At 41.0% G+C, this 13,645-nt stretch overlaps 3 protein-coding genes across 4 annotated transcripts; 2 read left to right on the top strand and 1 right to left on the bottom strand.

Moving 5' to 3' along the window:
- The first annotated feature begins 1,084 nt into the window (after positions 1-1,084).
- Magi (membrane associated guanylate kinase, WW and PDZ domain containing protein magi) lies at positions 1,085-4,624 on the top strand. Its single transcript, XM_065309045.1, has 3 exons — positions 1,085-1,563; positions 1,628-3,546; positions 3,605-4,624. The coding sequence occupies exons 1-3, from the start codon at positions 1,364-1,366 to the stop codon at positions 3,778-3,780; spliced, it is 2,295 nt and encodes a 764-aa protein (XP_065165117.1). The 5' UTR covers positions 1,085-1,363; the 3' UTR covers positions 3,781-4,624.
- On the bottom strand, positions 4,510-8,575 carry LOC135796925 (dual serine/threonine and tyrosine protein kinase-like). Of its 2 annotated transcripts, XM_065309044.1 has the most exons (8): positions 7,815-8,556; positions 7,059-7,742; positions 6,841-7,013; positions 5,705-6,711; positions 5,399-5,645; positions 5,095-5,344; positions 4,888-5,040; positions 4,510-4,654 (listed from the first exon to the last, which is right to left on the bottom strand). In XM_065309044.1, exons 1-8 carry the CDS (start codon positions 7,933-7,935, stop codon positions 4,647-4,649), a joined length of 2,643 nt encoding a protein of 880 aa, XP_065165116.1. In that variant the 5' UTR covers positions 7,936-8,556; the 3' UTR covers positions 4,510-4,646. The 2 variants fall into 2 exon arrangements, with proteins under 2 accessions (XP_065165116.1, XP_065165115.1); XM_065309043.1 differs by lacking the exon at positions 4,510-4,654 and having other exon boundaries at positions 4,708-5,040; positions 7,815-8,575.
- Positions 8,576-9,271: 696 nt separating this feature from the next.
- Synj (synaptojanin) lies at positions 9,272-13,449 on the top strand. Its single transcript, XM_065309042.1, has 4 exons — positions 9,272-9,567; positions 9,637-9,863; positions 9,916-11,868; positions 11,922-13,449. The coding sequence occupies exons 1-4, from the start codon at positions 9,441-9,443 to the stop codon at positions 13,017-13,019; spliced, it is 3,405 nt and encodes a 1,134-aa protein (XP_065165114.1). The 5' UTR covers positions 9,272-9,440; the 3' UTR covers positions 13,020-13,449.
- The last annotated feature ends 196 nt before the right edge of the window (positions 13,450-13,645 follow it).

The raw sequence follows: 13,645 nt of genomic DNA, 5'->3' as shown, positions 1-13,645 counted from the left end.
GGGACTCTTAAACTAACACTTGACGATAAGATATATAAAATTGCTTCATTGGTTCTGGAATTACAGGGTGTTTTTTACGCTCACTTCACAAAATTATAGAAGAAACAAGATGTTTGGCGGTCATTTTAGGGCACATCCAAAAGGGTAAAAGGGTTAAAACAATAAGCATATTTTAGAAGAATTTCTTAACTATTATATGACAATGAGATAACCCAAATTGCTCCATTGGTTCAGGAATTACAGGGTGTTTTCCACGTCCACTTTTTGAAATTGAGAAGAAATTGCATTTTTGGCGGTAATTTTAGGGCCCTTCCAGAGGGATAAAAGGATTAAAATAGTAAGCGTATTTTAAAACGACTTCTTAGTTATTATTTGACAATAAGATAACTTAAATTACTCCATTGATTCAGAAATTACAGGGTGTTTTCCACGCTTACTTTTCAAAATTTGAGAAAAACAACATTTTTGACGATAATTTTAGGGCACTTCCAAAAAGTTTAAAAGATCAAAAAAAATATTATTTTCTAGAGGGACTCTTTATCTAACTTTTGACAATAAAATTAGAAACACTACTCCATTGGAAACAGAGATACGGGGTGTTTTTCATACCGACTTTAAAACTTTTTAAAAATTAGTAATTTTTGCCGAGAATTTCAGGATACTTTCAAAGAATTTACAGAAACGGAAAGGTACGCATCATATAGAGAAATTCTTTAGCTATAATTTAACAATTAGATAATCCAAATAACTCAATTTGTACCTGAGATACGAGGTGTTTTCCCATCGACCGTGCATCGACCCATCATTACATTTCCATAGAAGCAATGGCTGACAGTTATAAAATACAAATTGAAATATAGATGTCGCATAAAATGCATTCTCTAATTTAAAATCAAAATTCATTAATAAAATATATGCAAATAGATAATAATTCAATTATTCTGAATACTTACCATACATTTTAAACATCATTTTTATTAAAAGAACCTTTTGTCAACAACCCGGAGACAATCCCTGTAATTTCTTATTTCTTAGCAGCGCATCCTAAGTCAGAATCTTGAACTACACCTGGCAAGCTTTCGCTTCCTCTCTTTCTGCCAAATCGTAAACAAACGCGAGTGCACAGCTTTCCGTTCGTTCCATTTCCCCTGCCCGCTAGCCTAGTGCAATGACAATTTGGGAAACATCTTCACGAAATGCTGTTCCTCGACCTCGGTGTTTCATCTAGTATCAATTCTTAACGTGGCTGTATATATTGCGTGAGTGCGCGTTGTGCGGGTGGGTGCAGCTGCCCCTGTGTGCGCCCCGCGACGATTGAAATGGGCGGTTATTGACTAGCAGGTAGAAGCAGCCTCAGCAAAAAATGAGTCACAAGAGTGACAAATCTTCACTCTCCCAACCACTACGTGTTGAAACCGAGGAGACGACTATCGAGCCACCACACTGCACCGGATACTTCCCCGAGGAGGGTAATCATACCAACGATAACGATGAGTCCCTGGGCGCGCTTCCGCCCAAATGGGAGAAGGCCTACACTGAGAGTGGTGAAGTCTACTTCATCGAGTAAGTTGTGCATGTTTTTAGTCTATAAGGTATCTATTGTACTGACTCCTATGACCTATTTTAGTCACACCACTGGAACGTCCCACTGGTTAGACCCGCGACTCTCAAAATTCCAAAAAAAGTCACTTGAGGACTGCATGGATGATGAATTGCCTTATGGCTGGGAGAAGATCAGTGACCCACATTATGGCACCTACTTTATAGATCACGTCAATCGACGGACGCAGTATGAAAATCCCGTGATTCAGGCGAAACGCGCAGCATCCCAAGCTTCTGCGCGGGCAAGTAGAGCTTCCTTTACTAAAGATCCGGCTGAATTATGCGGGCAGCGCTTCCGCACCTCTCTGGTCAAGTCCTCGAGAGGTCTGGGCTTTACAATCGTTGGTGGGGACGACGGAGTGGATGAATTTCTACAAATTAAATCGGTGGTCCCAAAAGGGCCGGCATGGTTAGATGGGAAGTTGCAAATGGGGGATGTGATTGTCTTCGTAAATGACACCTGTGTACTAGGCTACACCCACAACCAGATTGTGAGGCTTTTCCAGTCAATCAGTGTGGGCTCCACAGTTGCACTTGAAGTTTGCAGGGGATATCCGCTTCCATTTGATCCAAATGACCCAAATACTGAGGTTGTAACTACCATTGCAGTTGATTCCACTCTGCAGGCAGTACCAACTGAGAAACGCCTTGGAAATTTAGATACCAACTATAATTTCCTTGAAGGCGATGATATTTCACGGGATGATGTCAGCGCGCTTGATAACAACGATGATATTGATGATTTGCTCAAGGGGATGAACAATGTCAGCATTACGAAAGTCGAGGTGAGCGTTAAAATCGTCAAGGGAAATCTAGGTTTTGGATTTACTATTGCTGATAGTGCATGTGGGCAACGAGTTAAAAAGATCCTCGATCGCCAACGATGTAAAAACCTCCTTGAAGGAGATATTCTCTTGGATATCAACGATATATCCCTAAGAAGTCTAACGCATGATGATGTGGTACAGGTTCTAAAGAACTGTCCGTATAATCTCGAAGCGACCATCTGTGTACAACGAGGTTGTTCCAAGACGAACACAAACCGCAAACCACGCAAGCTGGACAATCGCTTTGGTGCCAAAGATATGGTGAATGCCTTCAGGAGCAAAACTCCCACTGCGGACATCTACAGTACGCAAACCCGCGAAGTCCTTCCAAGTCGACCAAAAACACCTATTGTGGACACGCGCAGCATCACGAAGACTCCCACGAAGGACCTCAACTCCAACGGCCATGATATGATGCGTCCCACATACGCCGAGGGGAATTTACGATTGTCATTCATCGAGAACGGAGACATTGAAGAAGAGGAAATCAATAACATCGTCCAGAAAACTCGAGCGGGTCATCCACAGCATCAATACATGCCGGTGCCACATGCGTACGATTGTCTCTGCTTCCAATGTCAGAACCACCGACCTGGAACAACCGATGGTGGCAGCAGTACATACGAAAGCAACAGTAGTAGAAAAGCAAACAACTTACAAGACTGGTGGCAGTCGCAACAGAACAACGAATGCGTCGAGATGAATATCACGCTGCAGCGGCAAGAGTCCGGCTTTGGGTTCCGGATCGTTGGTGGCATCGAGGATAGATCGCAAGTTGCCGTTGGGCATATTGTTGCTGGTGGTGCGGCTGATGTAGATGGACGCATTCGCTCCGGGGACGAAATTGTCAGCGTTGACAATTACTCAGTGCTCAAAGCGTCACATCGCCAAGTTGTACAATTGATGAATCAGGCCGCGACGAGAGGTCAAGTTAATCTGGTCCTGCGAAGAAGGAATTTTCCTGCTGGAGAGTATGGTTTACCGCCTCCACAAGTTGTCCACAGTCCAATCGGTAGCCCAAATGGTCAGACTTATGATGTTATCGTAAACCGAACCGAAAACGAAGGTTTTGGTTTCGTTATCATTTCCTCAGCGAATAAAGTCGGCTCGACAATTGGTAAGCATACCATCGCTCAAGTATAATACATAAGATTAATTATTTTGTGTGTACGTAGGTCGATTAATTGAGGACAGTCCGGCCGAACGTTGCGGTCACCTACGTGTGGGGGATTACATCGTCGCTGTGAACCACATCAACATCATGCAGTTCAGCCATGGCGAAATTGTAAATCTTATCAAAGACTCTGGTTTGTCGGTGACGCTGACAATTGCGCCGTCCTCCGACCACTGAGTAAGCTACTACAATACAATAATTACAATACATAGTGCGAGCTTAATCAAAAAACGATTTTAATCTGTTTGTGGTAAAAGGGTTGACATCGAATAAAATTTTAATTAATTTTAAAATTTCACTAAACAAAACTGATCTTCATAGAAAAAGTATAAATTTAATATTACTTATTAAGCATTGTTGTTGCTAGAGAAAAGTCTCAAATCAATAAGTAGGGCCGTAGGGAGACTTGTATTATATTTATGTATTATTATTAATTATTATGCATTTATACCAAATGTCGATATAAGTATTGCTGCACGTTATATTTTAGATTTTATCTCCTCTCGCCATTTCACGTTGCTTGTTGTTTGTGATAACAATTTCGAGAAACAATATATGTACTGCCAAATGAAAACGATGACAAATTGAATGGATTAGCCGAGTAATGATTAAAAAAATATTGTAGCGATTTTAGACGGAGGCGGAAAAAGATTTTTTATCTAGAAATGCTTGTGCAATCCTAGACACAGTTATTTTCGCGCCTACATCGATGAAAGTACACATATAATAAGAGGACGAAAAATATAAAGCTCAAATATTTATAAATATATTATACTATGAAATGAATAATGTTTTTAGACTGATTACTGTTTGTATGTCATTGAAGAAGTATTATGCGACGGTAGAAAACTCTCTTCAACGAAGATGATACACATATTGTTTCAAAGGTGGTATCTAAACACTTAATTAAGCAATAATTAAGCATTAAGTTTATTGTTTTAAAGTATATATATATATATAGAATATATATATGTAAAATGGAAAAATGTGTATAAATAATAAATATTATAAAAGAACCAGAGTTAACGTGGCTGTTGAGTGTGTTAGGTATCTGAAAACATACAAGTCCATAAGTTTTCCAAGTCTGCAAAAACGTGAAGCGTCTTTTTTGAAAACGTCAATATATTTATTCAGGTCAAAACTCTCTATATTGCATCATTTCGTAACGATAGTTGGTGAACGTATCGCTTGAGTCAAAATTTAGAAACGGATTCGCGAAGCTCTGTGAGCCACTAGTCGTCGCGTCGTCAAATAAATTCGAGTTATGTGAATTATGGCACTTGCCTTGTGGTTGTTCCGCTGACGCCAGTTGAATACCCACCAATTGTGGCTGGACGTAGCCTAGCAGCGGTCGATCGTACGGCTCAGCCGCCCAGCATTGCTCCATCAGATTCCAGCAAGCCTGCGTAAAGTTCGACAGACATTCCGGTCTTGTTCCTATTGAAAATTTTAGATTTATCTGTATAAATGAATGCGTTTATGATTTGTTACCTCTGCGCACACTTGTCCAAAGTTGTTCTTTGTTATGAAACTGTTCGAATTGATGCGGGAGCTTGACTTGCCCCGCGCAGATGTACCAGAATAAAATACCAAAGGCATAGACATCCACACTGGAATCATACCGTCCAGAAAGGAGTTCCGGTGCCATGTGCACGGGTGTGCCTACTATACTTCCAGAAATCATTGCTTCCGGCATGCAAAAGCCAAAGTCTGTGAGTTTAGCTCTATCGCAATCATCCAACTAAAAATTATACAAATTAATATACAGTCATTCATAAAATTGTTAATAACATACTAAAACATTTTTTAGTTTAATATCCCTGTGGACTAAACCCTGGGAATGTAAATATCGTATGCCTTCGACAACATCCACAGCGATTTGTATGCGTTTCGCCCAGCTGAGGCCCACTTTAAGCCCACAGTATAAATCTCGTGTCATGCGTTCCATTACCAAGAGGACTGCTGGTGAGCTACCACCGCCATAACTATAATCCACCACAGAACCACGCAGTTTAACTATCCTACAGTGTTCAGGTATTGTTCTGTGGATAACAAACAAAAGAATAAAATGACAATTTGGCAAAATATTACATTTTGTTACCTTGTATAATAAAACTCCATAGCTAAATCATTCCAATGACGATCGTCTGGAGGTACGACCGATTTAACAGCGCATGGATTAACATTTCCCCATGCCTCACTAGAAAAAACAACCCCATACTGCCCACGCCCAATTTCTTTGGTCTGCTTAGGCATACCATAACGAATCATATCACACAACGAAGTACTCTCCAAAGCAAGTCGCGCCAGACGCGGCGCGTGTTTTTTCCTAATCAAAATTCGTTGTTCTTCAGTTTGTTCGAGTTTTCCAGACAGTCTGTTTTCCAAAAAGTGAATCGCCGTCTTGAATGCTTCATGTGACGACCGAATGTGTTCCTGAAACTGTGCGCTTATTGTTTTCGCCAGTTTCGAAGCACTCAGTGTGTCTAGAAGCTCAGTGACCACGTGTGCTTGCCACTGAAAATCAAAATCAGGCGTGACACAACTCCGCCATGGTAATTGGAAATTCGACACGAGTTTCCTCAACTTGTCGATGAAAGAATGCACAACCGTGAATTTCGTTGACGAAGTCAAATCAACATTATAAGCTGCAGAGAGTATTTGCTTGACAGCATCGGACGCCAATAGATTACCATCGATTTCATGACAGCTTTGTTCCAAAGCTTCAAGACATCGCTGTAAAGTCCCCGTGAAACTCTCCTGTAAACAACCAACAGAAAGAACAAGTTGTGTCGCTACAGAATTACTCAATCGACGCAAAACAATTTGATGGATTTCCATCGTCGCCATTTTGACTGAGTGCGGATCATCTTCATTATTATACTTGTATCCTGCCAAAACATCTCCAATGTTATTCCGCATCGTTTGTAGTGTTAATTGAATTATTTTCGTAATCTCCTCTTGTTTCTCACTGGCGATACGCATTAAATTATCATAAAGCTGTAGTTCTATTGTTTGCGCATAGAGAATACGCCGTGGAGTGATTTGGATTTCGCGCGCCATGTCAAACGCCGAAAGGATGAATATTCTTAGGCAATTATTATGAATCTGCGAATATAAATAAAAATATGCAATAGATAATAGATAAGATAAAAGTGCATTCACCTGAAAAATGCATGCACTGAAAAAATACGTCACGCAATATCTGATTGCGCAAGTATAGAAACACACACATACCTCACTAATTATCGCAGATAATTTCAACAAATAGGACTTAAGGACGTCACGTACGAATGATATGAATGCTTCGTTCAGATTCGAGTCGCTGATAAGTGTGTTTTCAAGGGAACACTCGGAGCAAAACGGCTTCCTCATCTCATCGGTCTGTGTATTCACCTCGGACAAAAATCCTATACAAATTTATTATCCACAAATCCATTATTTAAATATCTTACCTAATCTCACTAATTGATTTCTAATATTATTCAACTTCTGCGTGCGCATCTCATCCTTATCAAAAAGATGCTGCTCGGATTCAGTCAGAGATTCTGTACTCACTGAAGTCTCCTCCTTGCTGACAAAAACAAACAACAACGGAGTATCGGGGAATTTATCCTTGATCGCGCGTATTTCATTAATGTGCTCATGACTGAGCTGGTCCCCGCTGATGGCATAGAGAATCACCGGCATCAAGCGGTCCAAATTGCGATCAAGGATTTCGACGAATTCACATCCATCGCAATCGGGCGGCACTACAATAGCAACACTCTCGCGCAATAACGGATGATAGAGTTCCACTTCAACAGTGGGACAATGATCCAATGGAGATTCGGTTAAATGGCGTTTAAGATCATGTTCAGGTACGGACTGCCAATTGCAATCGTGTGCGACCAGCTTCTCGACAATTTCATACTCTTGGCCGAGTGTTAATCGCACAGATTTTACCGCACCGAAAACAATTTTTACCCAACGCCAGTGAGCGCCATGGTGCGGCAGGATTGGTTCATCTAGGATTGCATTCACAAGCAGCGCTTTATCATGGCAGTTCTGGCCGAAGACCAGGATAGACGGAGGTGCGTCCAGGATACCACAGAGGGAATTTATCCTTGATTGACTGCATAGTTGATCTTTAATTTCACCTAAGTAACAATCACATTTTAAATTTGATTTTATACCAAAAATACACAATTAAAAATAATATGAATACTTACGGCATTTAACTTGATTAAACCTGATGTCGTTGAGAGCATTTTGCGTATCCTCGAGTATCCTGCGAAGGCTGTCACTGTTCTTAAGATACTTGCGGAATTCTCCAGGTCCGCCGTTAAGCATTGCGCCCGCGTTTAATCACACAGTAGCCAGCTCATGACACGCTGCGTTCGCACCGAAATTAAAAAATTGCACTCAAATGCACCTGATTGCACCTGATCAACAATGCGCGTTATCGCGAATACTGCAGGTCTGTGGGTTAGCGCGCGTCCTGCTAGCGAGTGATCGTTGAATGCACACAACTCTATTCAGCGCCTCGCGTTTTGATAACAAATGAAACCACTCAAAAATTACCGAGACGAGAGCGCGAGTGAAAGGTACCGCGACAATGCACGCAGCTTATCGCACTGTACTCACCGTGTACGTCCGTGCGTGTTTTGTTTTGATAACAGAGAACGTGTGGAAAGTGCGCTGTTTTTGCGATTGTCACTTGTCAGCCTATGAAATGCACCGCATGTACTAAACTTACTTAAGTTTAGTTCGTTTTTTCGCCACTAAGTCACCGATTTGAATGTTTTACCTTTTTTAACACAAATTATACTTAAAAACCTAAATAATTGCATTTATTATGAATAAAAAAACATGTTTAAAATTAAAATAATCAATAAATAACCTTAAATTGTGACACTCGAACATTTTCGCAATGTTTCACAGCAGGCGAATGCAAAACCATGTGAAAACCAGTTGTTTAACCTAGTTTTCATCCTGTAAACTTGGAAAACTAGTAAATACCCGTTGTGTTTATCTTGAATTTATCCTGTTTACCAGGCAGTTACTTTTTATCTCGGCGCTTTTTATATTTATGAATTTTTATAAAATAATATGAAGATAAATGCAACAGGATTTCAATGTGATTCATCTGTTGTCTCTAGAAATATAACTTTTTCGTTTAAACCTTTTTACGCCTGATTATAACCGGCTGAAACATCTGAAGTGTCTCATAAAGTTCAAAGGTCAGTGTGATTGCATTCATCCCGATTAATTCTCTTCTTATTCAGGTCTTATCGGTTATAAATAGATAGTGTTATAATTAACTGTCTTTAGACATAATAAATAACTTCTTATGATAAATCTTGGCGTCAATAAAGTGTTTATTGTGGAAAGGTACCAATAATTTTGTGTGCGTTCATTCGCCTGCATTTATTCATTGATTTTTCGGTGGTGTACGGTGTCGAGAAACGGAACTAACCCAAAGAAAAAACTTGAATAAAATATTTAAATAATTAAATATTAAAAGATACACTATTGGGTTGTCTAGATAATAAATTAATGTACTACATTTAAATATTTAAAAACTATCTAAATAAAAAAATATATTAAAACTTGAAGAATTTTGTGTTTGTGAGTATGCTGCGCATGCGTAAATTTGAATTTCAGAAACCCAGTCCTTCGGAATTGTCATTCACCAATGACGTACGAATATTCCCGACCTTCCAGAGATTCCCTTTGGGTCAGCAGGACAGCAGGAGGCGACCGTGATTGTGATAAGTGGAGATAAGGCACCGAATTAAGCGGAAAAATGTTTCATCGCTTCTAATATCTTGGGTGTTGGCAACGAAAGCGTAAAAATGGCAATGTACAAGGGTTTTCGCGTCTTGGAAAAGAACCAGCCGCCGAATCCGCTCAGCATTCTGCTGGAACACCGTGGTAAAGAAGAGACACTACTCTTTGAAAGTCAAGCTGTTGCTGTTTTATGTAAGTATTAATACCAGTTAAACATCACAAGTGAAGACCTAACGATACTAAATTTAATTTGTGTTATAGCTGCACAAGAAACAGATGCTGTCAAGAAACAATACACCAAGATATTAGATGCATACAGTTGTCTTGGAGTCCTCCAACTGAATGCTGGAGAGTCAAGTGTGCTTTATCTTGTGATGGTCACAGGATGTTTCTCAATGGGAAAAATTGGAGACTCAGAGATATTCAGAATCACTCAAACACAATTCATTCCATTACACTATCAACATTCAGAGGAAAGAATAGCAGAAGTAAGATTTAAACCGATTTTTAAATGAATCATACTAAAATTTGATGATTTAGGTGAGGAAATTACTCAACTCTGGTACATTCTACTTCTCATGGGCAGGCACAGGCACTTCCACAATCCCCATAAAATCTCCACTTGATTTAACCCTCTGTGCCCAAAGAAAAGCTCGCACTTCACTAACAGACCACAGATTCTTTTGGAATCGTATGCTGCACATCCACCTGGTGCGTTTCGGCATTGAAACCTCCTCATGGCTGGTGAAAGTAATGTGTGGATCAGTGGAATTACGCACTGTTTATGTCAGCCATCGCAAGGCAATCGCCGCTGTTATTTCACGACTCAGCTGTGAACGAGCTGGAACACGATTTAATGTACGAGGCACCAATGATGAAGGCCATGTGGCAAACTTCGTCGAAACTGAACAAGTAATCTTCATCGAGAATGAAATATCCTCATATGTACAAACACGTGGATCAGTCCCACTTTTCTGGGAGCAACCAGGGGTGCAAGTAGGTTCACACAAAGTGAAATTATCCAGAGGATACGAAGCATCACGATCCGCATTTGATAGACATATGAGTATGATTAAAGAACGATATGGAAGACAAGTTATTGTCAATCTCCTGGGTACCAATCTAATTGGTAGCAAGGAGGGTGAAAGTACACTTAGTAATGAATTCCAGAAGCACCACAATGAATCCCCACACACAGACATTCCACATATTGTCTTTGATTATCACCAGGAGTGTCGCGGTGGTAACCAAACAAATCTATCGAAATTAAAATCGAAAGTTGATCAACAATTACAAGAGCATCAGTTTTATCACGCTGATGGCACTAATGTGTACTGTCAACAAACAGGTACAATCCGAACAAATTGTTTGGATTGTTTAGATCGTACCAACTGCGTTCAGACCTTCTTCGGTTTGGAAACGTTGAACAAACAACTGCAGGTGATGAATATGATCGATAAGAAACAAACAGTCACACGGTTTGAAGAAGTGTTCAAACAAATGTGGGTTAACAACGGGAATGAAATCAGTAAAATCTACGCGGGGACCGGTGCAATCCAAGGAAGTTCCAAGTTGATTGACGGGGCAAGATCAGCAGCAAGGACAATTCAGAATAATCTCTTAGACAACTCAAAACAGGAAGCCATTGATATCCTCCTCGTGGGATCCACATTGAGCACTGAACTTGCAGACAGAGCAAGAACTCTTCTACCTTACAATACTCTTCATGCTCCACCACATGTCCTGCGAGAAATGTGTCGTCGTTACACAGAGTATACAACACCAATGGAGTTGCGTGTTGTTGTAGGGACGTATAACGTCAACGGTGGGAAACACTTCCGAAGCGTTGTGTACAAAGATGCTTCCCTGTCGGATTGGTTATTAGATCCGCAAGTAACAAGCGGAAATGGAAGTTTAATGGATGCTGCAAGTCCAAGTGAAGATGGGAAGATCCCAGATATTTTCGCGGTGGGATTCGAGGAGATTGTTGATCTAAACGCATCGAATATAATGGCGGCAAGCACGGAAAACGCCAAGGCATGGGCGGAAGAGTTACAGAAAGTGCTATCACGAGATAGATCATATGTGCTTGTATCATATCAACAGTTGGTCGGTGTTTGTCTCTATGTTTACGTACGACCTGAACATGTACCGTATATAAGAGACGTTGCTGTGGATTCAGTAAAAACTGGTCTAGGAGGACACACGGGTAACAAGGGCGCTGCTGCAATAAGATTAGTCATCAATGCGACATCCCTGTGCTTTGTCTGTGCACATTTTGCTGCTGGGCAGTCGCAGGTTACAGAAAGAAACGCGGATTATGCGGAAATCACAAGGAAAGTTAATTTTCCAATGGGCAGGACCCTGAATTCACATGAATATCTTTTCTGGTGTGGCGATTTTAACTATCGCATTGATATGGATAAAGAAGAACTGCGGGAGACTTTAAAACTAGGCGCACTTGAACTTCCCTTAGAGAATGATCAACTTAAAGTGAGTATTATTACTAGAGTTATTGAATAAAATTAATTTGTGGATGTTTTTAGAAACAACAAGAGCAAGGTCTGGTGTTTAAGAATTTCATCGAAGGCGATATAACATTCCCACCAACTTACAAGTATGATTTGTTCAGTGATGATTACGATACCAGTGAAAAATGCAGAGCTCCCGCATGGACTGATCGTGTCCTATGGAGACGTAGACCCCTACTCCCTGAAAACGGCGAGGAGAACTTCAATCCAGGTCAATTGATCCACTACGGCCGGGCGGATTTGAAACAAAGCGATCATCGACCCGTAGTGGCCGTTATCGACATCGAGGCTAGAAGAGTGGATGAAGAAGCGCGTGATAATGTATTCTACCAGGTCATTCGGGATCTGGGTCCCCCTGATGGTACTATAATAGTCCATTGTGAGACACCCGCCCCCGAAGGGGAGGAAAGTGTGTTCGATGATAACTTAATGAATGCTTTACTAATGGAATTGTCTCAATTCGGTGATGCTATCCTGGTGCGTTTTGTTGCGGAGACAATGTGGGTGACATTCCGGGATGGACAGTCAGCTCTACAAGCCGCCGCTCGAAAATCTCTTAGAGTATTGGATACAGAGTTGATTCTGTCATTGAAAACCCCCAATTGGGTAGAACAAGCAAAAGAGGAGATTGGATTGTGTTCGAGTAACACTATCCCGCTGTATAATTTATCCCTGCAGGAATATAATTGTTTGGGGATACCTGATGTAAATAAACCCAAGGCACCACCATGCCGCCCGCCACCACCCAGTGTGAGATCACCAGCACCTCAGAAGAAAATCACACCCAAAGCGGGTGTTATTAGTATCCCGCTTAAGCAGGTACCACCTGAGATGCCTCCACCCATGCAACCAACACAGGCACCACCCATACCACCATCGCCATCTCATCCAGTGGCCCCACCACCAATCTCACCACCTCAGGTTGATGATAGTGGGATTTATGAAGAGATTAATGATGATATTATCAGTCGGCCGGAGCCACAGGGCCCTCCACCGCCGCCACCGCGTCCCGAACCAGCCAACCTACCGCCGTTGCCACAGCGGACGGCGGCGCCGCCGCCCGTGCCGGCACGTTCGGCGGGCCCGCCCCCGCTACCTGCTCGGCCACGTTAAACACAGCATGTGCGTGTGTTTAGTACTATTAGATTAGGCAAATTGATTGCTTTGATTTTTCGGTTGGCTGTACACTAGTCGGAGCAATATTTTTAGGGCCAGTATTAACTCTTAACGAATTTAATAACTTGATTGCGCTAGCCGCACGTTTAATTTATTCGTAGTCAACGTACTTGTAATTATTTCTTGCCGGCCAGCGGGTTTATGTGCGTTTTGCGTGTTAGGTGGATTCGAGACAGCAATATCGGTTTGTCATTTTCTCCTGTATGTAAGTGTTGTAAAGTCAAATGCTGCATATTATACATTCCATTTGAAACAAGAATACAAACGAACAAAATCTATTATAGTTATGCATTACAATTTTAAACATGAAATGTTGCATATATCAATGTTATAGTTACTTAAAGAATAATAAATGGATTAAAATTTATGCATTTTCTTTGTTGTAACTCAATGACTAACCATTTTTTTCAGCCTGCAGATAGGCAACAAATATACACCAATATTACCAGCGAATTTTCCGCGCTCGAGTTTGAAAAATGTGAGGTTATGTTGAATTCAACCTATGCGAAACTAATCTTAAGATTGCGTTTTAATCAGTTAAGCGCGCATATAAAATTATATAC

Source organism: Atheta coriaria, unplaced genomic scaffold (genome assembly GCF_025399875.1).
Source record: "Atheta coriaria isolate IRGN ID8LTWV9N9 unplaced genomic scaffold, Caltech_Dcor_3.1 hic_scaffold_8_pilon, whole genome shotgun sequence".
Taxonomy (NCBI): Eukaryota; Metazoa; Arthropoda; class Insecta; order Coleoptera; family Staphylinidae; genus Dalotia; species Dalotia coriaria.
The sequence above is the reverse complement of the archived record's forward strand: the minus strand, read 5'-3'. Positions and strand labels throughout refer to the sequence as shown.